The 27,919-nt window shown below is 32.8% G+C and overlaps 3 protein-coding genes across 4 annotated transcripts; all 3 read right to left on the reverse strand.

The window, feature by feature from the left end:
- On the reverse strand, nucleotides 7,968–22,219 carry LOC104715793 (U4/U6 small nuclear ribonucleoprotein Prp31). The gene is given in 6 exon segments (XM_010433169.1): nucleotides 7,968–8,042; nucleotides 8,044–8,076; nucleotides 18,030–18,131; nucleotides 18,133–18,223; nucleotides 21,893–22,063; nucleotides 22,065–22,219. Coding segments are annotated over 6 exon segments (537 nt in total). The 5' UTR covers nucleotides 22,130–22,219.
- Nucleotides 16,770–17,457, reverse strand: LOC104712586 (leucine-rich repeat extensin-like protein 3). The gene has a single exon (XM_010429510.2). It carries the CDS (start codon nucleotides 17,361–17,363, stop codon nucleotides 16,944–16,946), a length of 420 nt encoding a protein of 139 aa, XP_010427812.1. The 5' UTR covers nucleotides 17,364–17,457; the 3' UTR covers nucleotides 16,770–16,943.
- On the reverse strand, nucleotides 22,325–27,659 carry LOC104712587 (beta carbonic anhydrase 4). 2 transcript variants are annotated; one of them, XM_010429512.2, is made up of 10 exons: nucleotides 27,519–27,659; nucleotides 26,837–26,920; nucleotides 25,253–25,317; nucleotides 24,741–24,881; nucleotides 24,175–24,223; nucleotides 23,746–23,862; nucleotides 23,565–23,618; nucleotides 23,055–23,143; nucleotides 22,854–22,959; nucleotides 22,325–22,748 (listed from the first exon to the last, which is right to left on the reverse strand). In XM_010429512.2, the coding sequence occupies exons 2-10, from the start codon at nucleotides 26,888–26,890 to the stop codon at nucleotides 22,581–22,583; spliced, it is 843 nt and encodes a 280-aa protein (XP_010427814.1). In that variant the 5' UTR covers nucleotides 26,891–26,920; nucleotides 27,519–27,659; the 3' UTR covers nucleotides 22,325–22,580. The 2 variants fall into 2 exon arrangements, with proteins under 2 accessions (XP_010427814.1, XP_010427815.1); XM_010429513.1 differs by lacking the exons at nucleotides 26,837–26,920; nucleotides 27,519–27,659 and adding an exon at nucleotides 25,420–25,529.

Here is a 27,919-nt window from a genome sequence, read left to right on the forward strand (position 1 = left end):
ACAAACCGAAAAATGGGTCCAATAAGGGTATCGATAGTAGTTTCTAGGCCTACCTATTAGTAGTTTAATATGAATCAAAATTCACCATATAGTATTATATTATATAACATGTAAATGAATGATACAACATAAACATAATATTAACAAATAACAGAAAAACAAAAAAAATTCCCGCGCTACCAGCGCGGGTTATTATCTAGTGAATAATGATTTTGCATCGGCTTAACCATAATTCTTCTTTTTAGCGGCCAATTCTATAATACTTTATATTACCATTTGTTGATATACATACATATAAAACATCTTGTATTAAGGTTTTTACTAGCCATTAAAGAGATTTTTGGGTGAAATATATATAAACGCTATAAGGTGAAACGGAAATTTTAGAAAATAGAGTAAGTTGACAAAAAAAAAAGTATATATAATCGTGATTAGTTGCCGAGTATTATTAAATACAACTAGTTACAGAACAAAAAATCTTAATTATTAAATGTTCACATGCGATCCAACTATTTAATCAATCTCAGTAGCAAGTAGCAACTAGCAACACACACAACTCCAGCTTGTCCTGAACTGAATACTGTGTGTTGGATAAGATATCAATCCCCAAAATTATCTTTAACTATTTTTGGAGAAAAGTTATAAAAACTACGTTGATAACAAAAATCTCAGTAAAAGTAATAAACTTTTGTGACTTAGTGTTTCACTAAATAGTAGAGTATGATATTTTATACACATACCTATGTTTAATTATAGAAAATAAAACTAAATGTTTAAAAATTTTATATTCTATCTAATAACAAATTTAATGTAATTAGATTATAAACTGTATAAAACCTAAGAAAAAGAAAAAATATTCTAAACAAAATTATAAATTAATTAGAAAAAATTAATTAATTGAAAATTTAATAACTAAATAAATTAAAAATTATTATTTAAAATACATTAATTTATAATTTAGTTCCGCGGTGTACCGCAGATGAAAACCTAGTATACAATTAAAACACCAGATTAAAGACATCGTTAGATGTTAATAAAAGGCTTAAAGCCCAATGAACTTGAATGATCCTGTCTCTAAATATCAAAGTCTCTTACATTATTACATGGATAATGTAAACGCCCCTTAATACATTAGAATTTGTATATATGAGTGAATATATAGTACATGAAATGATGAAGGTCCCCTTCGCAAACGTGGTTTGTCCCATAGTATTATAATGAGTTTATGTCCCCCAAAGACTTCTTTACCTCAAATTATAGCTTCTTCTTTTCATTTCCTAATTAGTATAATAACTAAATACTATAATAACTAGCTAATGATCCGCGCTGTTACCGCGGGGAAATTTTTTTTTATTTTGTTATTTGTTAATATATTTACGTTGTATCATTCATTTACATATTATATAATATAGTACTAAATGGTGAGTTTTGTTTCATAGTAAACTACTAATAGGTAGGCCTAGAAACTACTACCGATACCCGTATTCGACCCGTTTTTTGGTTTGTATCCGCTCCAAAAAAAGGTACCCACAGCTTTAGGATTGAGTGAAAGATATAATAATTATATTATCCGTGAATAATGATCGAGTATCGGATATTAATTTAGTTTTTGAGCATCCCGTTAGCCGTCTCATTACCCGTTTTATTACCCGACTCATAAATACATGTTAATATTTTGTAGAATAATGTTACCAGTGCAGGAAATATTTATGTAAATTTAGATTTGTTTGTTACAAAATAATAGTAGAAAAATTATTAATTCTATACATTTTATAAAATCATAGTATATTTTATTTTGCTTAAGGTCATACTCTGATTTCGACCCGTAGTTGGTACTACTATTTTGGTTTGGTGCAATATCAAATTCGTTAATTATACATTTGGTAAAGCTAAAAAAACCCAACAAAACATGTATTGACCCGTGATTTGGTATTACAAATTAATATGATCGTGTTTAGAGATCTTAATATGCCAAATTTACAAATTGAAGTTATTGCCTTATTGGTATAACATGTTATATATTAATTTTATAGGTGAAAAATACAATTAGGTTATGTATATTATCAACATTATACACTTAGTATTGTTTATATAGTGAATATTATGTATAAACAATTAATTTTTTGACAATTAAATTATTTGTTATTATTTCCTAAGATTTATGAAACAATAAATAAAGTTTTAATATTTTGTAAACAAATCTAAACTTTTTTTTGTTTATTAGAATAATTAAAATATAATAGCATTTTCGTAATATGTCACATCGGAACTGGTTAAATTTTTAACAACATAACTTAAATAAGTATATATATATTTTAAAAATAGAAACAATGTTGTATCTTAATTTTAATATATATTTGTTATTATTAAATGATTTAGATATGTAAGTATTTAATTTTAGTTTTATAAATAAATTTAAGTTTTATATTTTTCTAAATAGTTTGTTATTGTTTCCTAAAATTTCTGAAACAATAAATAGAATATGTTTAATTATTTTATTATATAATTTCGAAATTATTTTATTATTTTCTTTATTAAAATTATTTTATTAAATAGAATATGTAAACTAATAAATTAATAATTGCTATTTTTTAGGTAATCATTTTTTGGTTACAACAAATTAATATTAAGATTCTGTTATTATATTTTGTATTAAAAATACAATGGCATTTTATGTAATATCTTACCTAAAGTAAGGTTATTTGTTTATAGGATTGCTTAAATAATATAATAGAGATAATAAAAAAAAAACTAAGAAGAACCGTGAAATAAATAATTCCTTCTTTTTCCCATTGTTAGGTAATATTATATGAAACAGTTCATGTCGTAATTGATATGTTGTACAGTAACGTGCTGCTTCTAAAAATGTAATAAGAAGTTGAGGCATGCCAATCTATGTATGTAATGTACGTATATGAAAATAAGATGTAAATAAGGTGATGTCACGTCGTCGATGCATCATAAATCAATAGTACAACATTAATGTTGGCTTGTGTTATGTTTCTTAGTTTGTGACCTTTGTTGCATATATGATATATCAAATATGTATGGGCTTAATTAATTAACTTGATATGTGTTCTTTCAAATGGCTTATAGTTTTTCTTTTTTTTTTCTTTTCTTTTGTCGTTGTAGGTAGGATACCACCACGCAATGTCTATTGGCTTGCCGCTTTATTTTATCAGAACTTTTATAATTATCATGTTTTCTTCTTGTAAAATGTTTAACCCATGCAGGAAATACTTTGTAGTAGTGGGAGATAATGGTACAAGTCTTTTTATTTTGGTCAGTCTTTTCATAATTGCGAATATTATTTTGATGCATAATTTTCCAATATATGTGATTGCCCTTGCCTTGTCTTGCCACTTTTACTTTATACATATATTCAGTACATGAAACCATTATATATATATATATATATATATATATATATTTTAACATCAAACATTATAAATCTTATCACAAATAATTTTTAATAGATAAGATGAATTTATAGTTTAACACTAAGAATTAATAACTTCTTGACTTAAAAAACCTTTAAATTTTTGTGTTTGCTTTATTTAAAAAACTCTTTTTTATCCTAATAATTGTAATTCTTGAAAGTAATTGTTGTTCCACTAAATATGATAGCTTTATTCATATTTTACTTTTATTTTTTTTTGGCTGTAATTTTTTTCATTTCGTTTTTGGTTTATATTTTAGTTTAAGTTATAATAAAAATATTACAGAAATGGGTGAATTAGTGATGTATTAACTTAAGATTTTATGTTCCTCTGATTATGTGAAATAATAATAAAAATTGAAAATAAGAAGTGATGAGGTGGAGATAGGAGAAGAGAGAAAAACCAACTTTATATAAATAAATTCAGTACATGATAACATTATAATTCTTTTATTATTTTTTAAACATCAAACATTATAAATCTTATCACAGATAATTTATAGTTAACAGAAAAAAAAACTGAGTGAATAGGTGAGAAAATAATAATAATGAAAACAAAATATATGATTCAAAAGCTTGAATTAAGGATAGTTCTACCCAAAAAATCATATGGCCGAATCAAAGCCTTCGTAGTATGAACCTTATGGACAAAGTTTTCTCTGCGTGTTTTGGTCAATTCATTCGTCAACGTAGCTTACAAATTACTAATAGGGGGCTAAACCCATTACCAAATGTGTTATATAAACAAACTTTTATTTCATCAAAAGGCTCACAACGGCCAGAGAAACAGAGTATAGAAACGTCACTAACGTAACGTTTACTGTTTACATATGGATTAAACAAACATTATTAATTTATTATTTAAAGATCAAACGACAATAGATATGAAAACGAACAATCTCAATAAAGATTATAGTATTATTAGTCGAGAGACTAAAATTATTATTTAGCACCAAACAAACCAGTTTCGGATAACCAGTTTCCTATGGGTGGCGGAGTATGATTTCTGCTCGCTCTCTGGTTAATAAAGGACTCATTAAACGGGTAGGATCTGGCGCCTCCATCTCGGTATGGACGGACCCATGGATCCCTGCTCAATCCCCGAGACCAGCACTATGCACAGGGACACCTTCGGACCCTTTGCTTCGAGTTACAAATTTTATTGACAGGAACTCTAACTCCTGGGATATGGCTCAGCTTACGGCAACTTTTGTTCCGGAAGATGTAGCAATCATTTCTGCCTTGCCGTTGCGACAACCGGATACTCCGGATCTCTTGGGATGGCATTTTACTAAGTGTGGTAAATATTCGGTAAAGTCAGGATATCATACTCTTCGCTCAGATACAAAGATTCCCTCTGAACCGAAGGTATTTGGACCAGATATCGTACCTCTTCAGGCTTTTGTATAGAAAAGATGCCCACCAAAGCTACGTCACTTCATGTGGCAAGTGCTTTCCGGTTGTGTAGCTGTTACGGCAAACCTTAGCAAACGTGGTTTGAGTTGTGATGTTATGTGTGGTCTTTGTGGAATTCAGGAGGAGACGATTAATCATACTCTTTTTGAATGTCCGCCGGCTAGACAAGTTTGGGCCTTGTCGGCTTTCCCAACAGCTCCAGAATTTTTCCCTTCCGGGTCTGTTTTCACAAATATGGATTATCTTTTTTTGGCGGTTCACCAAAATACCGAACTATGAATGTTTCTCTTGGATCTTGTGGTATATATGGAAAGCGCGTAATGATAAACTCTTTGGTAATCTGGATTCTAACCCCCTAGCCATTTTGCGGTTAGCGGAAGATGAGGCGCGAGCGTGGGCTTTAGCTCAAGTGGATGAACTGGTATCAATTCCGGATGCTCCCGCTACCTCACGGCAACGGGAACGGGGGGATCAGGGGTCCCAAGATCCCTATCCAGTTATATTTGTTTTGTAGATGGCTCTTGGAAAGCAACATATCGTTTTGCGGGTAGAGGATGGTTTTGTACATCGCCTTGGGGTGAATCCCCAACTATGGGTGCTGCCAATCATCGTCGTAGCCTTTCTCCTCTTCATGCCGAGATCGAGGCCCTTGTTTGGGCTATGCTTTATATGATTGGAGCGGACAATCAATCTGTTGTTTTTCTCACCGACTGCTCCGACGATGGTGTCTTCGCCTTCCGAGTGGCCAGCATTTCTGCCTTATTTGGAGGACATACAGACGGATAAGGAGGAGTTCGCTTCTTTCTCTTTGGTCTATGTCCCTCACTCTCAGAATGGTAAAGCGGACAATCTTGCGCGACGCGTTCGTACATTACCGCATCTAGCTACCTTTGTAAATAATATTCCAACAAATTGGCTCATCTGAGCTAATCTTGTTCTTTGTTGTCAAAAAAAAAAATGGACGACCCGACCACCGACTCTCTTGTTCCTTTAGATAAGCATAGAAGTATCAACATGATCCAAGTAGCATCGAAGACAATAACTCAGCCCCCTCCTTGCATCTTAAATTGACTGAGATCTTCTGTCTTTGGATCGAGGCTTTGTCGTCGATCGGCTCAAGTAATCATCTGCGAACTCTTTTGTGCGGATAAGAGACGACACTTTCTTTGAGGTGTAGATGCATTTCATCAAGGTTTCCAGAGGCAAACGTGACAGTATCTCCGTTTGTATATCTTGAGGAAGTGCTTCGAAACTTGTCTCAATCACATCCATTTCTTTTCTTTTGTTTTGATCAAAATGCTCCATTTCTCTCTTCTTCTCTAGACTCTAATGATAATATGTGTCTGGTGACAAAAAAAAATATTTTGGAAGGCGAATGATAGGTTGATTGCAATTCATCATAATATGTGATGTATTTATAGAGGATTCTGATCAAGACTTTGTTACCAACGTTGTAAGAGGGTGACTTTAGTTTAACTTGTTGACTAAGTTTGATTTCATTGCTTTTACATCTAAAAACAACAAAAAAAGAGAAGTATTAGTAGTTCCACACGTTAAAGTCTTACTAAAATTATTAGCCAATTAGAACAGAGATTATTGGATACCAAGCATGATTTTTACAGAATTTGTTTCATCCTACACGGTTTTAGTTGTTTAGTTCTTTGAATACAATTGAATCACACGTCAAAATATTAATAATCAAGTTATCATTTAAAAAAATAAGGTTTTCACTTTAGTTTGTTTTGTACACAATTGCAAGAAAAATAAATGTTGTTAACCCTTTTAAAGATTTTCAGTTTTCACTTTAATTCTTGGTACACAATTGTTCAAAGGGTGGTTTACACGCATAAAAACTTACTCGCCAATTCCATTATATTTCTTTATGTTTTAATCTACTCGTTGAGGAATGTTATGATTTAAAATTTAATAATATATGATGTAATGTTATTATTATTAACTATTAAGTATACTAATCACTAGTCTGAGTGTTATTATTGGTTATAGACTTATAGTAACTTAACTTCACAGTGTTACAAAGCTCAGTCAAACAGTAAAAGAACAATAAACAAAAGCAGAGGATAAAGATTGATTGCAGCAGAAGGCAACGTAGCAATTGCAAATCGAAATCTTTAGCCGCACTCTGTTTTCTGGTAGTACCGACCATTTTAGACAAGAAGGTGCGTATGATACTTGTGTTTTGGCCACAACCTGGTTTGTTTCTGTTTTCTTCAAGTATTTTTCCTCAAGTTTCATATAGACTGGTGAAAAATGTCATCGTTTTTAAGAGAACCAGTACTCATCTCCAGCTTAGCAGAATTGGTACTAGTCTTTTGGTACTAGAGTGGTCTTTGTATTTGAATCTTTTTGTAGCAATAGGAGTTTTGTTTGACATTGAAACACAATAGGTCTTAATTTCTTTAGGCTATCACAGAACCAATAGGTGATTAAGTAAAGAGAAAGATAAACAGAGTTACATTATTTTTGTTTCGAAAGAATGTATACTATCCCTTGGCACCTACATTTGGTTTTAAAGAAGAACCCTTTGTCCTCCTTGAAGCAGCTTTTGACGTTACATCATGTCCAGGGACTTCGATCCAGATGCAGAGGAGGGTGTTTACGAGATGGCTATCAGTATCAATAGACCAAGAAGCATATCACGTTTTTAAGATGTATGTTTCACAATGCAAGGTGAATTTAGTATGACACTTATAGGTTCTATTTTGGTGTGACAAACATTTACATAGACAAGCATTATCAGCAACCTGTTTGAGGAATACAGAGCCAGGTTTAGAGCATTTGTCAACTTCTTCAAGATACTTGCTATGATCTTTCCTCCCATGAAACGTATTTCAAAATATGACCCTAGTGTTCTTTTTTTTTCATTTAAAAAAAAAGAATCGAAACTGATTTCAAAATTTTATTAGTGATATAAAATTGATGTTGCTAAGTGAAATAGACATTCCGATACTCATAAAGAACTTGATGATTCGGTATTTTGAGTGAGATGTTGATATAATAAACTCTTTATTTGCCACACACAAAAAGAAAAAAAAAAAGAAAAAAACAAGTAAGCTGAGTATTCTCAACATTGCTTCTATAGTAAAATTTGGTGCTATATAGATCCCATCTTACTTTCAACAAAGCTAAGGACCTTCTCCAATGCAGAATCAAGATCTACAGCTCGATCGATCACAAGCGTCTATCGTCTTTCGCAGGGCATCCTCTTGAAATGCTTTCCGTTTAGTGGTCAAAGCAGTAACTGAAACAACCATGATAATAACAGATGGAAGAAGGCGGGTCATCGTGATTAAGGCGGGTCACTAAGAACGCCCATGTCCATGCCAATATTTTCAAGATTTTGCCTACGCTTACTATATCTTCCTTCTACTTGGAACCCAAAAGCTTATTAGTGATTCTTCTTCAGGGTAAACAAGAGTGAAATCCCTAAACTTGCAAGTGTGTTCTTCACCACTGCCGCTCTCACGAATGGGTACGAAAGCAAGTTTCCAAGCGACACATTCACAGCTTCCTTCCTGCACAAGATAACACACACATTCGTTTAATAAGGCACAATTGTCTCTCTTACCAAGAACATTACAATAACAGAGAGCAAAGAGTTGTTATCATTATTATTACCTTCTCACACTTGTTGCATTGATCATCATAGCTCAAGTCTTTATGTTCTTCCTTGATCTTTCCTCGCTGCTGCGCCTATCTTCACCCAATTATCTATGAAGTCATTGTCATTTTTAGAGGATTTTTGGCATTGCGTTAGTGATCTTGATTCATAACTCAGGACAAGTCAAGATTAATCAGTTTTTTAAATTTCCTTTTAGTAGGGGCAGCATCATCTTCAATGGACATGAGTCCCTTAATGCCACCACAGCAGCTATGGCCTTCGTAGTATGAACCTTGGACACAATATTCTATGCGTGTTTTGGTGAATTCATTCGTCTACGTAGCTTACAAATTAATAATAGGGGGCTATACCCAAACCAAATGTGTTATATAACAAGTTCTTATTTCATTAAAGGCTCACAACGGCCAGAGTAACAGAGTATAGAAACGTCACTAACGTAACGTTTACTGTTTAAATATGAATGAAACAAACATTATTAATTTATTATTTAGCATAAATAAAAGGGGAAAATTCCTGAAAAAAACACCAACTAATTTTTATTTAGAAGAAAACTACACGAACTTTTAACGTTTCCAGAAATATACATCAATTCATTTTTTTTTGTCAAATAATACACTAAGTATAAATTGTTGGCAGATTCATACATACGATTTCAAAGCAAAAAAATTATTCCAATTTTACCCTTTGAATTTTTTAATCATATTTGTTTAAAATTCAAAAGAAATAATAAATATATAGAAAAAATTGGTTTTTAAAAACTTTAAACTTAGAACTTATTTATATATATTTGTTTATCTTTTTTAAAAAAACTTATTTTCTTCCTCTTTCTTTATCTTTTTTTTTAAAATAATTTCTTTTCCTCCTTGTTTATATATTTTTTTAAAACTTGTTTTTCCTCCTTGTTCATAATTTTTTTTATAAAAAAAAAAATTCCTCTTTGTTTACCTTTTTAAAAAAACTTTATTTCTTCCTCCTTGTTCATCTTCTTTTATAAACTATTTTTTTTCTTCCTCCTTCTTCATTTTTTTAGAAAAACTTTTTTTTCTTCCTCCTTGTTTATCTTTTTTTAAAAAAACTTTTTTTTTTCTTCTTCCTTGTTCATCTTTCTTTTAGGAAGAAAAAATGTTTGTTCTATCAATTTATTATTTCTTTTGAATTTTAAACAAATATAATTAAAAAAATTTAAAGGGTAAAATTGGAATAATATTTTTTGTTTGAAATCGTATATTTGAATCTGCCAACATTTCATACTTTAGTTGGTGTTGTATATAATCGTATACTTTAGTTGGTGATACTTTATTGTCTATAATCGTATATTTTATTTCTTCCAAATAAAAATTAGTTGGTGTTTTTTTTGGGAATTTTCCCTAAATAAAAGATCAAACGACAATAGACATGAAAACGAACAATCCCAATAAGATTATAGTATTATTAGTCGAGAGACTAAAATTATTATTTAGCACCAAACAAACCAGTTTCGGATAGTCAACGGACGACCCGACCACCGACTCTCTTGTTCCTTTAGATAAGCATAGGAGTATCAACATGATCCAAGTAGCATCGAAGACAATTACTCCACCCCTCTGCTTGCATCTTAAATTGTCTGAGATCGTCTGTCTCTGGATCGTAATAGTAAACACGGATTGATATTTCACCATCATTCTTGTAAGAATAGCGCTTCATTGAGAAAACAAGTTTTCCTGTTCTGGTGGTACCTCTGAAAAAATACAGCTTAGGCTTATCAACTATTTTGCTAAAAAGAGGGATCTCAATGCGGTCCATTGACCAAGTTCCTGCGACTTCATTTCTAACCCATATGTAAAAGACTTTATTCCAATTCCAGTTGTACGAGTGATAGTCATCCACTAAGGCAACCGCACCATTGTAATTCACCAGTTCCCAACCACGATCATCCATGCAATCCGACACATCCCAACCATACGCAATGTTCATGTCCACATGTAACCCAATGACACTAAACTTTTCAGACCTCACGTTGAACATCATTACCAGACCTCTGCCAGCACGGGACCTAGCTCGATAGTACAAAACTCCTTCTTTGCATAGTCCTTGCGCACTAGGAGTTGGAGAATGCTGATGCTCACATGTGATCCGTCTCCAAGCTGCTTCGTTCGTTCCTATCGTGAAAACATGTTGTTCTTCCTTGGTTACTTCTGCTACGCATAACACCTTGTACACATCCGTGAGTTCATCGTATCCGAAGAAAAACTTTAGGGGTGCGATTTTGTTAGGCAGTGGGATCTCAGCTAAACGCTTACGTTTGTTCGTACCAGGATTGAAAATCATAAACTCTGTGTTTAAACGAAGACATATCAAACCTCGGACGGGTGAAGAAGCCACGTATCCTGGGTCTGGAGAAAGAAGCACTTGTTGCTCACCAGAAGACAACAATGGTTCCTCTTCTTGATAAGCAGACTGAAAAAACAACTCACTTATGGGTCTGGATGTCCACACTTTGTCCGCCGTGGTTCTTTGATATTGATAGACCACGAAGAACAATCGAGGCTTTGTCGTCGATCGGCTCAAGTAAAGCTTTATGAATTCTTTTGTGCGGATAAGCGACGCCCATTTCTTTGAGGTGCAGATGCATTTCATCAAGGTTTTCAGAGGCAAACGTGACAGTATCTCCGTTTGTATCTCTAAAGGAAGTGTTTCGAAACTTGTCTTAATCACAGCCAATTCTCTTCTTTTGTTTTGAACATTCTCCATTTTTCTCTCTTCTTCTTTCTAATGATAATTAAAATGTGTTTGGTGACGAAAAACACAGATCTATGTGATGTATTTATAGAGGAATGATTCTGATCAAGGCTTTGTTACCAATGTTGTGACTTGTGAGAGGGTGACTTTAGTTTAACTTGTTGATTAAGTTTGATTTCATTGCTTTACATCGAAAAAAAAAAAAAAAAGAGAAGTATCATTAATTCGACACGTTAAAGACTTACTAAAATTATTAGCCAATTGTAATTGAAATTATTGGATACCAACCATGATTTTTACAGAGTTTGTTTCATCCTACACGGTTCTAGTACTTTAATTCTTTGAATGCAATTGAATCACACGTCAAAACATTAATATTCAATTAAGTTATCTTTTTTTAAAAAAGAGGTTTTCACTTTAATTTGTTTTGTACACAACTGTGAAAAATAAAGATGGCACAACTCAAAACTTACTCATTTGTTGACTAATTTAACAAGATGTTTTGGTGTTAAGCATGACTTGAAAGGTTTTCTTTCATCGTAAATATCTACTCATTAATCCACAAAATCAGTTAAAAATATTGAAAACACGTTTTAACTTTTTAAAGGTTTTCAATTTTTACTTTAATTCTTTGTACACAATTGCAAAAAGGGAGGTTTCACGCATACGCATAAAAAACTTGCCAATTCCATAAAATTTCTTTAGTCCATAAAATTTCTTTATTTTGTTGAGGAATGTTATGATTTAAAATTTAATAATTTGATGTAGTGTTATTTTTTTTTTTTGGCAAACATGATGTAGTGTTATTATGATGAACTATCTTATATAATAAGAGAAGGATTTTCTCAACTTCTGCTTAGAACATGACATCTAGCTTATTATATAATTGACACATGTCCTCTCTTATTCTTAAAGGTCATTGTTTTTACATTTTCAAATTGGACCTAACAAAATAAAACCAGTTACAAGTCCAGCAAATATAATTGATAGCTCTTACACCCATCAGGAGGATATGAACCAAACGATGTCAAATTCATCTATACTCACCTTCTCACAACCATCGTTCCCGGCAGCTACCACCTCCGATGTACCTTTACAAAAATCTCCTAATCCTTGGGTTTCTTTGGTTTAATTTTCCTACTCCACCACCAAATTCTAAATCATTTCCGGTTTAATGTCTGTGTCAAGATTACGAAAACCTATTTGAAGTTCCGAATTGTATGTAACATTAATCCTGTCCAAAATTGTTTTTAAATTGCCTGGTATCAAATTTAGAAATATTAAGAAAGAGGTTTAGATCTTCACTACCAATTAGAATCATATAAACCATTATTATGACATTATTTGTATTACTTATTATTATCTTTAAGGTAATTAAAGAATTCCACTGAAGTATATCCTTCATTTTCATCTTTACGTTTACCACCCAATTATAACATAATGAAAATAATACCAAACACCTATGATTTCATGGTCATTAACATTTCATTCCAATCCCTGATTACTCTCCCTCAACCATTGCATTAAGTTTTTTTTTTAAATAACAACCTTTGACGACACTCATCTTCTCTCTCACACACCATGGGTAAAACTAAAACAATAGCACCCTACTCTACCCTTGATTCAACCTCCAACGAAATACACAACACTGGTATCAATAGGATTGTTGTTTGGGTCATCCATATTTGGGAAGTTCGAGACTTTTGAAGAAATAATATGTTACTTATTGTTCCTGAAGAAAATGTCTCCTTACTGATGAAAATATATATTATCTCTATTATTGTTCCTCTTGACCCCTGATTTACCTCCATTTTAACACATTCATTTAGCTTTTGTTTCAGGATTGTGCTATACAAGCTTCAGTTGTTCCTAATCGTGTGTCTAAGTTTCAAGATCAATTGGTTAAAGGCCAGTTATACAGCATCAATGATTTTGATGTTGTTGCATCCTCCAACCATTATCGTCGCACCAAGCACAAGTAGAGAATTGTTTATACGAAGAAAACGTCTTTGGAGACTGTTAAAAAATGACAATGCTCGATTGGTTTTGATTATTTTAGGTTCTCTACTTTTTCAGACTTGCTTGATATGGTAAACAAGGGTGAGGAGCTTCCAGGTAACAACCTTTTTTGCATTGTTCGTATTTCTGGTCTCTTAGCTTCCACTCTGTTCTTCAGTATATGATTTATATCTACATTTACCCACTCACCAGATGTTGTTGGCCAAATATCCTCGTCTCGAACATTTGAAAACAAAGATCAGAACCACCCTTCAAAGACAACTTTCAGTTTAATACTGACTTGCATTTTAGAAAGGTATTGGGGTTTTTTTTTTTCAGATTCGTTCTACACTTTGTAACTCTGTAACTGTGTAACATTTATGGTGTTTGTTGTAGTGGTGACAACTTAGACATATCTCTTTCGAGAGAACTTGCGGTCGATGTCCATGCCAAACTTTTAACCCTAAAAGATGAAACAGTTGTTGTCATTGCAACCCATGTAAACCTACAAAAAGTTAGGCATAAGTGTTTTGTTTTTAACGTTCTACTTTCTATTAAATATTAATTGGTTCAACGTTTTAGTGTTCTAAAACTGAAGACCAATGTATATGAGCCTATGAATGAATATAATGCTAACAATGGCCATATGTATTCTTGACAATTTCAAAATTAGAGCATGGGTTGACAATTTCAAAATTAGAGCATGGTTAATTCTGTTTAAGATTTGATGTTCTTCATCTTCAATTCAATAAACCGTGGAAAGCTAAATATTGTTTTAGTAACGTCCCATTATCACCTTTAAATCCCAATGAATTAGCTTACATTTATATCAAAAAATCAGTTTCAATGTTTAGTCATAAATTTATATTTCAATCTCTTATTTCTCTTCATCTAAAGTTCTATATTGTCCTATTAATTTTAAACGGCCAAATTCTGCTACTATAATGGCTGATGGCTGGTCCCTTAAAATGTATATTTCATGTGATTGTATTCTATTTCGTACTTAAATTATTGTTATGATTCGAGGAAAGTTCTAATGTCTCTGAAGCATTTTTCCTTAAGATCACGTAAATGACTTGCTCATTGCATAGTTCATTTTTAAATCCCATTATCACCTTTTAAATCCCAATATATTAGCTTACATTTATATTAAAAATCAATTTCAATGTTTAGTCATAAATTTATATTCCAATCTCTTATTTCTCTTTATCTAAAATTCTATATTGTCCCATTAATTTTAAACGGCCAAATTCTGCTACTATAATGTCTGACTGGCTGGTTCCTTAATATGTATATTTCATGTGATTGTATTCTGTTATATACTCAAATTATTGTTATGATTCGAGGAAATTTCTAATGACTTTGAAACATTTTTCCTTTAGATCACGTAAATGATTTGCTCATTGCACATATAATTTTTAAATCCCATTATCACCTTTAAAATCTCAATAAATTAGCTTACATTTATATCCAAAAATCAAATTCAATGTTTAGTCATAAATTTATACATTCCAATCTCTTATTTCTCTTTGACTAAAATTCTATATTGTCCTAATTTTAAACGGCCAAATTCTGCTACTATAATGGTTGACTGGCTGGTTTCTTAATATGTATATTTCATGTGATGTATTCTACTTCATACTCAAATTATTGTTATGATTCGAGGAAAATTCTAATGTCTCTGAAGCATTTTTCCTTTAGATCATGTAAATGATTTGCTCATTGCACAATTCATTTTTAAAGGAAAATGGAGGATTTAAGATCTCAGACAAGGAACTAAACTTTATGCAAGCATGTAAGGTAGTAGTCTGGACTGGTGGTTAGGTGGAGGAGAAAACCTTTACGGAATGACCAAACAATCAAATAAAAAATTTAGTTACTCTTATTTTCTCCTTTAAGCTTTTTTTCTATTGCCATATTGAGTAAAGTTTTCTATTAAGTTATGGAGACACCATGAGCCTACGTGCATGTACACTACGACATATTCATAAAGTTAAAACAATGCAGCTTAGCCTAAGATATATATCACACAACGGTATAATTGTGTTAGAAAATGATTTTTTGAGTTTAAAATTTCATTATACATTCTTTTATTTATATATTATTCTAACTTGGATATTTGTTAAGATTACTACGGATAGGGAGACCTAAAGCTTAAGATAGATGATCAGATCTCTATTATATATATATCGAAGGAAGACATTAGAAGAAACAACGTTAGACGAAGTGATTTGTAATTGATTTCAGTTAACTTATGATATGGGACTTCAATTTCAACTTTCGCTTATGTCTTCACGTAACAACAAAATAAAGATGATGAGGATTTGCCTTAATCAATGTCGAAGTGAATAAAATCACCAAAAGGTGATCTTTATTTTATTTTATTTTTGGTTTAAAGCCACTGAATAGGCTTTGAAGTTTGAAGGATTCGTATCATTTTACATCTTGTGTTGACAGGACAAAAAAGGTGCTTTTGATGTTAGGGGTTACCAACAGTTAAAAGAGAAATAAATTACACATTATCTGAATCTGAGGATGAAAAATGTGCAATATTAAGGAATATAATATTTATTTTATATCTCTAAACTTCACCATATTTAATAAAAGATTACTCATGGGATAAATTCAAAACTCAACAATGATGGTAGATCTCGGCTATTTCTGTAAAGCCACAGCGGAAACAACGTCCAAACAAGTTATTGTCGTAGTTTGAAAGTGACATGTATTAATATGACTATATGAGTCTATAATTTTTAGTTGATAAATTACGTCTTGACCAAACAGAAAATACAAAGACGATGATCATTTGCCCATACAGCTTACATCAAGCATGTTAGTATTCTGGAAATTGTTTAAATATTGATTGACCATTTTAATATTAAATATCATTTCAATGTTTACAAATACATTACATAAATCATCTATTTTGTAATCACAAAATTTGCCTTAAGTGTATTGCAAAATGGTTACATCACAAAACAACATGTCCTAAAAGAGAATCAGTCTAAGCTTTTAATAATTTTGTTATTCAAAAAAATAAACATGATTAATAAAATCCATTATACATGAGGGTGTAGTTTAATTACTTAAGATACATACTCTTCCCCCAAAATGTTTCAAAGTGGATCCTGAAAGACCACCACAATGTCTATCCTGAATTTGAAATGATTTCCAACTACAGAAAGTAATCAAACCACCTGCATTTCTAACTACCAGGAAAAGCACAATTGACAGATTTACTACACAACTGTGATTTTTGTTTCCAAGATGGATCTAACTTGTATTAGTTATTTCCAACCTTTCTTCAATTCTCCCTTACCACTAAACCACAGTAGTGCGGAGTTTTGACTTTTTCTTGGAACTCTTTATCAAATTTAAATATATTTTTTACAACTTCTTCATCTGAAGTTCCTGACTTAATTAACTTTTACTTTCCTCTTAGCAAGAATTTTATATAAATGTCTCTTTTTAATTCATGAAGCAGTAACTTTTATTTAAAGAATTGTTTATTTTCCTTTCAAAAATCATCGCCCAAAATTGATACTTCTTAGAACATTAAAAATAAATTTAAATTAGTCATATTATATAATCAAGTTTCATTATAAATTTTGGTACAACGAAATATGGTGAAACATAATTGATCCTAACATAAATGATAAATTAATGCACAATCGATAATATTTCTTGGATAATAATTAATTAAGAGTTTATCTGAACAACGAAACATCATTATTAGTTCATCCTCATCAAGAAACTCATAACTCCAAATGCGATCAGTCCCGAGATCTTCACCACCGTGAAGCTTTTACCAGCAGCCGCTCCAAATTGCTGATCAACGGGATACAACTCACCGGGTGGACCCGTCATGTATATGTAAGTAGACGGAGGTGGCGGGCAGTAAGACTTCTTCGGCGGCGAAGGTGGACGTGGCGGAGGAGGACAGGCCAGGGACGGCGGTGGAGGCGATGGTGGTGGAGGTGAGGGAGGAGGAATGTTTTGGAGACAAGGTGTGCATTTAATAGGATCCTCTTCGAGTTTTCTATTGGTTGAAGAATGATCTGAGGCGTTTACGATCATAGGAAACGTCAGAAACGCCATCGCCGTGAATATAGTGACCACGAGAGCCTTTACACGGTGAGTTTTCTCCGTCATGCTCAGAGTTGTTATATGTTTATTTTTTTCTTGTCCCGGAGAATCGAATAAAAAGAGAGGTTTGGGAAGATTCTCTAGTTAAGTATACTATTCACTATTCAGAGTGTTATTATTGGTTAGACTTATAGTAACTTAACTTCACAGAGTTACATGCAAAGCTCAGCCAAACAGTAAGAGAAAGATTGATCGCAACAGAAAGCAACGTAGCAATTGCAAATCCGATTCTTTAGCCACACTCTGTTTTCTGTTACCGACCATTTTCTGTTTACTGTCGTCAGTCATGGTCTGGATAGTGCGACTTTGGATGGCTCGGTCTGAAAATGTTAAGAGAAGAAAGCAAGTTTGTGATAAGTATCTCAAAATTTCAGCCTAACAGTAACAGAACAATAAACAAAAGCAGAGGATGATGACTGATCGTACTTAGCCACGTTCTTATATGTGTTGTGATGTATCTTAGCTTCCTTTTTTGTGGGTTGATAGATTAACCTCACTTGCGGATTATAATAGTTTTCCATTTAGTACGATAAAATTGGTGTTCTCAAATAAAATAGGCATTATAATACTAAATTTTATAAAAAGAAACTTGATGATTTAGTGTTTTGAGTGAGATGTTGATATAAACTTTTATTTTGCTGCAAAATATAATACTTCAATGTAAGGGAACACATCCTCTGGCAATGTGTTCCCTTTAGTGGTCAAAGAAGTAACTGAAACAACAATGATAATAACAAATGGAAGAAGGCCTTGTAGATCAACAAGTGTTATATCCCATCTCATTGCCAATTTTTTTCACAAGACGAGCATAATCGATTGGGTAACGAACAAGCGACTCAAGCTCTCAAAACTTAATTAGGTCTGTACTTGTCACGGATAAAGTTATAGACGACGACTATCTCATCCTCAAATCAAGTAAGAGGTGATTAGAATCCACGAGTAGCTTCATGTAATCAGGATGATCATCTTCTAATACAGTTCCTTTCTCAAGAAACTCTTCCACTTTCTTCATTATATCAGCATATGTCTAACTTAGAAACACTGTCGAGATCATCGTGATTAAGGCGGGTCTCTAAGTACGCCATGTCCATGCCAATATCTTCAAGATTTGCCTACCGCTTATCACTATATCTTCCTTTATACATATATATTCAGTACATGAAACCATTATAACTCTTTTTTTTTTTTTTTAAACATCAAACATTATAAATCTTATCACAGATAATTTATACTTAACAAATAAAAATAGAAAAAAGAAAAAAAAAACCTGAGTGAATAGGTGAGAAAATAATAATAATGAAAACAAAATATATGATTCAAAAGCTTGAATTAAGGATAGTTCTACCCAAAAATCATATGGGCCGAATCAAAGCCTTCGTAGTATGAACCTTATGGACAAAGTTTTCTCTGCGTGTTTTGGTCAAAACCAAATGTGTTAATTGTTATATAACAAACTTTTATTTCATCAAAAGGCTCACAACGGCCAGAAACAGAGTATAGAAACGTCACTAACGTAACGTTACATCAGGAACTGAACAAACATTATTATTTAACATAAATTAAAGATTAACGAGACAATAGACGTGAAATTATAGATTTATAGTATTATTAATGTCGAGAGACTAACTTTATTATTTAGCACCAAACAAACCAGTTTCGGATACTCAACGGACTACCCGACCACCAACTCTCTTGTTCCTTTAGATAAGCATAGGAGTATCAACATGATCCAAGTAGCATCGAATAAAATAACACTTCCCCCTTCCCCTTCTTGCTTGCATCTTAAATTGTCTGAGATCTTCTGTCTCTGGATTGTAATAGTAAACACAGATTGATATTTTGCCATCACTCATTAGCAAATGGCGCTTCATTGAGAAAACAAGTTTTCCTGTTCTGGTGGTACCTCTGAAAAAATACAGCGTAGGCTCATCAACTATTTTTAAAAAAAGAGGGATCTCAATGTCCGTCCTTGACCAGGTTCCTGCGACTTCATTTCTAACCCATATGTGAAAGACTTTATTCCAATTCCCCTTGTACAAAACGTCACGTGAAAATTGAGAGTCATCCACTAAGGCAACATCACCATTGTAATTCACCAGTTCCCAACCAAGATTATCCATGCAACCCGGCACATCCCAAAAATTCTCAATGTTCATGTTCTCAGGTGACTCAGTGACACTAAACTTTTCAGACCTCACGTTGAACATCATTACCAGACCTCTGCCAGTACTGGACCTAGCTCGATAGTACAAAATTCCTTCTTTGCATAGTCCTTGCGCACTAGGAGTTGGAGAATGCTGATGCTCACATGTGATCCGTCTCCAAGCTGCTTCGTTCGTTCCTATCGTGAAAAAATGTTGTTCTTCCTTGGTTACTTTTGCTATGCATAACACCTTGTACACATCCGTGAGTTCATCGTATCCGAAGAAAAACATTAGGGGTGCGCTTTTGTTAGGCACTGGGATCTCAGCTAAACGCTTATCCTTGTTCGTACCCGGATTGAAAATCCTAAACTCTGTGTTTAAACGAAGACAGATTAAACCTCGGACGGGTGAAGAAGCCACATATCCTGGGTCTGGAGAAAGAAGCACTTGTTGCTCACCAGAAGACAACAATGGTTCCTCTTCTTGATAAGCAGACTGAAACAACAACTCACTTATGTTTCTGGATGTCCTGGACGTCATGGTTCTATAATATTGATAGACCGCAAAGAACAATCGAGGCTTTGTCGTCGATCGGCTCAAGTAAAGCTTTATGAATTCTTTTGTGCGGATAAGAGACGCCCAATTCTTTGAGGTGCATATGCATTTCATCAAGGTTTTCAGAGGCAAACGTGACAGTATCTCCGTTTGTATCTCTAAAGGAAGTGATTCGAAACTTGTCTCAATCACAGCCATTTCTCTTCTTTTGTTTTGAACATTCTCCATTTTTGTCTCTTCTTCTCTCTATTGATAACTAAATGTGGTTGGTGACGAAAAACACAGATGTATGTGATGTATTTATAGAGGAATGATTCTGATCAAGGCTTTGTTACCAACGTTGTGAGAGGGTGACTTTAGTTTAACTTGTTGATTAAGTTTGATTTCATTGCTTTACATCGAAAAAAAAAAAAAAAAAAAGAAGTATCATTAATTCGACACGTTAAAGACTTACTAAAATTATTAGCCAATTGTAATTGAAATTATTGGATACCAACCATGATTTTTACAGAGTTTGTTTCATCCTACACGGTTTTAGTAGTTTAGTTCTTTGAATACAATTGAGTCACACGTCAAAACATTAATATTCAAGTTATCTTTTTTTTTAAAAAAAAGAGGTTTTCACTTTAATTTGTTTTGTACACAACTGTGGAAAGTAAAGGTGACACAACTCAAAACTTACTCATTTTTATGACTAAATTAACAAGAGTCAGAGATGTTTTGGTGTTATGCCTGACTTTAAAGGTTTTCTTTCATCGTACATATCTACTCATCAATCCACAAAATCAGTTAAAAATTAATATAGAAAACACGTTTTAACCCTATTAAAGGTTTTCAATTTACACTTTAATTCTTTGTACGCAATTGTTTAAAAGAAGTTTTCACGTACACCCATTATAAATTTACTTTCCAATTCCATAAAATTTCTTTATTTTTAATCCACTCGTTGAAAAATGTTATGATTTAAAATTTAATAATATGACAATCCGTCCCGCGGACCCCACTAGTCCACCGCTAGCCTCCCCAACGGACCCCAAGCTGGCCCTGCAGGGCATCGATCCAACCCCTCACCGTGGTTATTAGTAAGTATACTATTCACTATTCAGAGTGTTATTATTGGTTATAGTCTTATAGACTTATAGTAACTTAACTTCACAGTGTTACAAAGCTCAGCCAAACAGTAAAAGAACAAAAGTAGAGGATAAAGATTGATTGCAACAGAAAGCAACGTAGCAATTGACAATCCAAATCTTTAGCGGCACTCTGTTTTCTGGTAGTACCGACCATTTTAGACAAGAAGGTGCGTATGATACTTGTGTTTTAGCCAGAACCTGGTTTGTTTCTGTTTTCTCCAAGTATTTTGTCCTCAAGTTCTATAATAGACAGGTGAAAAATGTCATCGTTTTTAAGAGAAAGAAGAGCTCGTTCGCTAACATTTCAAATGGAAACTAGTAGAACCAGTACTCATCTCCAGCTTAGCAGAATTGGTACTAGTCTTTTGGTACTAGAGAGGTCTTATTATTTGAACCTGTTTGTAGCAATGGGAGTTATGTTTGAGGTTGAAACACAACGGTATTCTTTGGTCTTACTTTCTTTACGCTATCACAGAATGACAGAACCAATAGGTCTTTAAGTAACGAGAAAGATAAACAGAGTTACACCATTTCTGTTTGGAAAGAATGTATACTACCTCTTGGCATCTACATTGGTTTTAGAATTAGAACTTAAAAGAAGAACCATTTGTCCTCCTTGAAGCAGCTTTTGGCGTTACATCATGTTCAGGGACTTTGATCCAGATGCAGAGGAGGAAGAAGAGGCAACTCAAGTTTTATAAACTTAGGTCTGTACATGTCACGGATAAAGTTGTTAGCAACGACTATTTTATTCTCGATATCAACTAAGAGCTGATTAGAATCCACGAGTAGCTTCTTGTAATCAGGATGACCATCTTCGAATACAGTTCCTTTCTCAAGAAACTCTTCCACTTTCTTCATTATATCAACATATGTCTAGCTTTGAAACACTGTCGAGATCATCGTGATTAAGGCGGGTCTCTCAGTACGCCATGTCCATGCCAATATCTTCAAGATTTGCCTACCGCTTATTACTGTATCTTCCTTCTACTTGGATCGCAAAAGCAGAGAAATCACTAATAAGTCAGCAATCACAATTGGGCCACTTTAGGTTGGTCTTTTAGCATTTAACTTCGAAAATGGGCTTCTGCATACACATAAGAGATATATGATCTGTAAATAAAAAGAACGAAAAAGTTCAAATCTTTGTTCGAACATCAATTACACGAAATATAGAAAGTTTCAAACATTTGGTTACAGCTTTTATTGTTTGAGCTTTTGAAATAGAAGCAGCAAAAGTTGAATTAACAAAAAGGAAAAGAAACAAAAGGAGTTGGAGAGGAATCATCAACATGGAGAGAAGAAGAAAGATGAGTCAAAGTGTCTTTTTATCTCAAAAGAGTTTATATATATATATATATATATATATATATATATATATTTTCTTGATTTTAAGAGAAGGCAAAAGCAGGGGTTGTCTTGAAATCGAGCTCCCAGAGATCAAATGTTCCTTTCACGAAATTGTAGTGACCTCCTCTGATTGCGAGTGTGTTCTTTACCACTGCAGCTCTCACGAATGGGTACGAAAGCAAGTTTCCAAGCGACACATTCACAGCTTCCTGCACAAGGTAACACACACATTCGTTTAATAAGGCACATTAGTCTCTCTAACATAAAAATAACACAGAGAGCAAAGACCAAAGAGTTATTATTATTATGATTACCTTCTCACACTTGTTGCATTGATCATCATAGCTCAAGTCTTTATGTTCTTCCTTGATCTTGTTCCTCGCTGCTGCGCCTATCTTCACCCAGTTTTCTATGAAGTCACTGTCATTTTTTAGAGGATTTTTGCATCGCGTTAGTGATCTTGATTCATATAACTCAAGACAAAAAAGTCAAGATGAATCAGTTTTGTAAATTACCTTTGAGTAGGGGCAGCATCATCTTCAATGGACATGAGTCCCTTAATGCCACCACAGCAGCTATGGCCTATCACCAGAATGTTCTCCACCTACAAATAAATTAACAATATTGATATATACAACTGTTGACTATGAATAAAAAAAGTAGCTGCAACTTGATGCATTAAGACCCATTTCAATTCTCAAACATTATCCAAAAATGATTCAACTTTACTTTAAAAAGGATAATCCAAGTGGCAAAAAAAAGGAGAAGAGGGTTTGGTGGATGAGAGAGATGGGTCCAAATAACACAGTGACTAGATAGACCATCAACTTTTAGTAGTACTAACTAAATAAACCATGTGCAAGCAAAATGACATAACCAACAACGACTTATAAAATAATGAGCACAATCAAAAAGGAGCCAAACTTTGGGTGATTACTGACTAGAAAGAAACAAAGTTTATAGCTTATTAAATCTTAATCAAAGTGTCTATCCTTAAAAAAAATAGGACTATTTTTCAAACGTACCTTGAGATGTACAACTGCGTATTCGACGGCGGCACCAACTCCAGAGTGTCTTTTCTGAAAATATTATTCACAAAGCCAATGTGTTGTTGTTGTTACTTATAATAGTAGAGGGAAGACAATTCTTGTGTGATGTAAAATGATAAAGAAGAAGAATTGTGAAATGGGCTTAGGGTATTGGAACCTGGTCAAAAGGTGGAACCATATTGGCAATGTTTCTGACAACAAAGGCCTCACCAGGTTTGAAATTCAAGATGTGAGATGGGCAAACTCGAGAATCCGAACAAGCAAATACCAGAAACTGCAACAACAACAACAAAAGGTCATTAGAAAATCATTTTCAACATTTCTATAATTGTTTAGTTTATTAAACAAAAAAATTCAAACTTTTAATCTATTAAAAGAAGAAAGGTAGACAGGACCATCTTAATAATTGCGTTAGCTTAGTATTGATAAAAGTCAAGATCAGACGTTGGATTAAAGCATTCATATACTCTTTTGTTCGTATTATTAAACCAATCTCTCTTAGTCTTTCTTAGGTATTATTTAGTCAAAGAAGAAAGAAAAAGTAATTTTGAAGAGAGAGAATTGAGAGAAAAGTAAAAAAAAAAACCTTTGGGCTCTGACCCTTGGCAAGATCATTAAACAGAGCATCATTCTTCCTGTAAAAAACATTCATCAAAATTTTTTTAATGAAATCAACCTTATAAAATTCATAGTACAGTATATATGTATCTGTTACTGCATATACTAATTGAATCCCATTATAGCCATCTTTATGAATACTAAGCACGATCCGACTAAATTAATAAGCTTTTTAAGCATCTTTTTAATAACTTTTTTTATTAGCACTATCCGATGAAAAAAAAAACTGTAATACACATAGAAGGATACCCCCCCCCCCCCCAAACAAAAAAAANAAAAAACAAAGTAGATAGAGCACTATCCTATTCCTATTCCTATCATTTAATGTGTTTACTTTATTCAAAGCCGAAACGGACCAATTGATTCCATTTCACCGTCATGAAAAATTCTTTACAGAAGAACAAAACGAATTGAATTGTTATTCCTTTTCCTTAAATAACTAATTATAAAGTATGTATGTATATACTCACACAAAGTCACAACTAATTTTTTTTTATAACAAAATTAAGGAAGAAAAAGGATATATATACTCACAAGTATATCTCGGTTTTGAAATGGGTAAAACCAGACTTGATTCGTGCAATCGCGTCTGAGTTGTCTGAATCGATCTCCTTCAGCTCTTCCGTCAACGCTATGATCTTCGCCGCCGCTACGTTTCCAAGATCCGCTTTTTTACTATACCAAAAAACAGATAATTAAATTGTGACTAAACTTTATCCCCAAGGCAAAGAAGTAGGATCGAATGATCAACGGCTAAGATCAATCCACGTGTATGAAATCGCTACATAACTTTTCTTTGATCAAAACAAAAAACGCGGAAATCAAAAACAAACGCAACTTTTTTATTTTTCTGATTCAACGCAAAAGTTTATGCTATAACGATGGCGTTGATTTTTGCCGTTTAAGCACGACGATGATGATGAATTCGCGAGATTGTTGGAAGGAAAAAAAAAAAAAGCGGTTGAAGATGAACAGTGGGAATGACCGACACGTTGATGAAATAATTGTCCTTTTTTGAGTCAGAGAAAGAGAGAGAGTGGGCGTACCTGAGAAGATCCTTGAGTCCTTTAATGGCGGCTTCGTACGAGTCTGTGTCCATTTCGTCTCCTTCCTAAATAGTAACAAAACAAAAAAATGGTAGTTTTAATTTGGGTGAAATCGAAAACGAAAAAAAAAAAACTAATGAATTTCATGAATTTGGGATTTTTCTCACAAAAGCAGAGGGAGAAGTTTAAGAAATCCTTATCGAAGAATGTGAAAATCAGTTAATGCAGAGATGATGCTTTTTTTGTTGTTGTTGTGAATTGTGATGGATTAGTCTTGGGCTAGTAGGTATTTATAGACCTGTGATCTCTCTCTCTCTCTCTCTCTTATTCCCCCATTTGGTGTGTTTGTGTGTGACTGTTAAACTCTTTTACCCAAATTAAAATAAAAAAGTTTTATCCAAGGGAAAAAGGTAACTCCACAAAAATGGGAAGATTATATTAAAATAAAATAAAAAAATGATTGAGAAAACTATTTTTTTAATAGTGTGGGGGTGAATAAGTTGATTGATGTTTGAGGAAGAGAGAATAAGCATGTGCTTATGTCTTTGTGGATGGTATGGGGAGTAAAAGAATGAAACATATGCTTGAATATATTTTTAGGTTCTACTATATTCTTCATCTTTTTTAATAATTTACTTTTGCTGTATATATATATATATATATATATATATATTCTCCGTGGTACTGGTTAATTTTTCAATAAAAATCCATTTGCTTTTTTTGAAAGTAAAGAAAAAAATAAGAAAGTAAAAAAAAAATTTGCAACTTTTTTATAGAAAATAATGTTTTACCCCTGTTTATACATTATTTGACTACAACAGTTCATTTGACTTCTTTATTTTTTCATGTAGTGGTACAGTTTTTGTGTTAGGTTTCTCATACCCAATTATTAAAAAGAATAATTTTTATTTTGGGTTACACTGTAATTTTTTTTTGGTTTGGGAGAAAAACTTTTTTCATACGAATAGTAATTTACAAATCATCAGATATTAATTTAGAGAAAGCATGAGTTTAGCATGCCATCACTAGTGCCAAGATACCCCTAAATCATCAGATATTAATTTTCATCATAATTATATGTATATAAGTCAACTATACATAACATGACATGTATATGTGTTTTTTGCATATGTTGATCTTCTTGATTATACTATAAGTCATTTTACTACTACTAGATTAACTTTGTTAATACTGTTTGACCATAAAACTGATCTCTAAAGTAAACAAAACGCAGCGTGGCAAATGATCAGTTTTTTTTGGCTTTCTTTCCGTAAAGGCTATATATATAAAGCAAATTTGGTCTGCGTCTTTTCCGAAGGCCCGGTGGCCAATGGCATAGAAGGATAAGTCAACCAAGGCAAGCCTTCGAGAGATGGATGACACGGTCATGTTTTTTTTAGTAACCGACTCGCCAGTTGGCATTTACGCGTCATCATTTTTTTAATCTATCATTACTTTTTCGATATCAGTTTCGTCACTTTTATATATATGATTTGGTGCAAAAAAATACTAAAATAGTCTAAAATCGATTTCTTCACCCAATTGTAAATAAATTGACATATGAATAGCTTAGGAGTGACATACCGGGGAGGTCTTAGCACAGCAGAACATGAAACATTTGCCAAATGCAGGAGCCATGAACTGATATCTTTCTGTTCTCCTTGCGACCTGTCAAGTCCAACACCTATCTTTTTAAACAAAAATACTTCTGATAAAACGTCACATTGTAACTTACAAATCGACTACATTATTGATTACTCACGTCGGCATATTCATAACTGCAGATTTGTAATTTTATTATATTTAGAGATAAAATAATGCAGCACAAATATAAAAAATATAGATAGATGATCTAAATCCGGAATGGTTCTCTGACTCTTTAGTTCCAATTATATAATATGCATAGAAATTTTCAAACTCTTTTTTGGCTTAAAATGATCAAGAAACGCAAGCTGGCTTTTCATTAGGACCGAAGGACTCTATTCACATTTCCATTAATCATTATTGTATATGACTATATTCGTTGCCACGAAGTGTTATTCTATTATACTATTAAGTTCTTAACCTATTTTGGGAAAACAAATGGGCTCATTGTCAAGAAACCACAATTCAAACAAACATCATTATATCATACTGTATATATTCGTCTTTTCTCCTTTTTCAAACATGAACGTGAAACGAAGTTCTTGTGTTTTCTTTTTTAATTGGTGGAAAAAATGGATTCGGTTTTGTTCAAAGAAATTGAGATAAGAAAAAATAAAAGTACCTAAGTGTTAAGAGAATGAAGACGAAGCAACTTGGGTAACGCTCTTTCTCTAGCTCCTCGAAAAACTCTATGGACGTGGGAACAGTTCGAAGATGATGAGGCAAACGTTTTTTGGGGAATCAAAATTATTAATAATTACTAGAAAAAAAAAACCCAAAAAAAAATCTTAATTTATAGTATGTTTATTTTGGATAGAAGATTGGAGGGATATGGGGATTTTGGATTTTCGAGGTAACAAGGAATTTATGACGACCGTTCGAGCAATGTGGGGGAGCTCTGTTAAGGGGATAGAGAAAGCGATAGGTGAGTGAAGCAGGACTTCTTCTTCTTCTTCCATGTGTTCTTTTTTTTTCTGTTTTCTTCTTTTTATTTCCTTTTGTTTTTTATTTAGTAAAAATCAC

Source organism: Camelina sativa, chromosome 9 (genome assembly GCF_000633955.1).
Source record: "Camelina sativa cultivar DH55 chromosome 9, Cs, whole genome shotgun sequence".
Classification (NCBI taxonomy): Eukaryota; Viridiplantae; Streptophyta; class Magnoliopsida; order Brassicales; family Brassicaceae; genus Camelina; species Camelina sativa.

Bases quoted from the DNA above. Each gene is read 5' to 3' on its own strand.
- LOC104712587 (XM_010429512.2), bottom strand. From the start codon at position 26,890: ATGGCTCCTGCATTTGGCAAATGTTTCATGTTCTGCTGTGCTAAGACC. The intron at 25,318-26,836 runs GTATGTCACTCC...GTTACTATTTAG, and splicing joins GCTGTGCTAAGACCTCCCCG to GAAGGAGACGAAATGGACAC. The intron at 22,960-23,054 runs GTAATTTACAAA...AAAAAATGACAG, and splicing joins GATGCTGCCCCTACTCAAAG to TGACTTCATAGAAAACTGGG.
- LOC104712586 (XM_010429510.2), bottom strand. From the start codon at position 17,363: ATGACGGAGAAAACTCACCGTGTAAAGGCTCTCGTGGTCACTATATTC.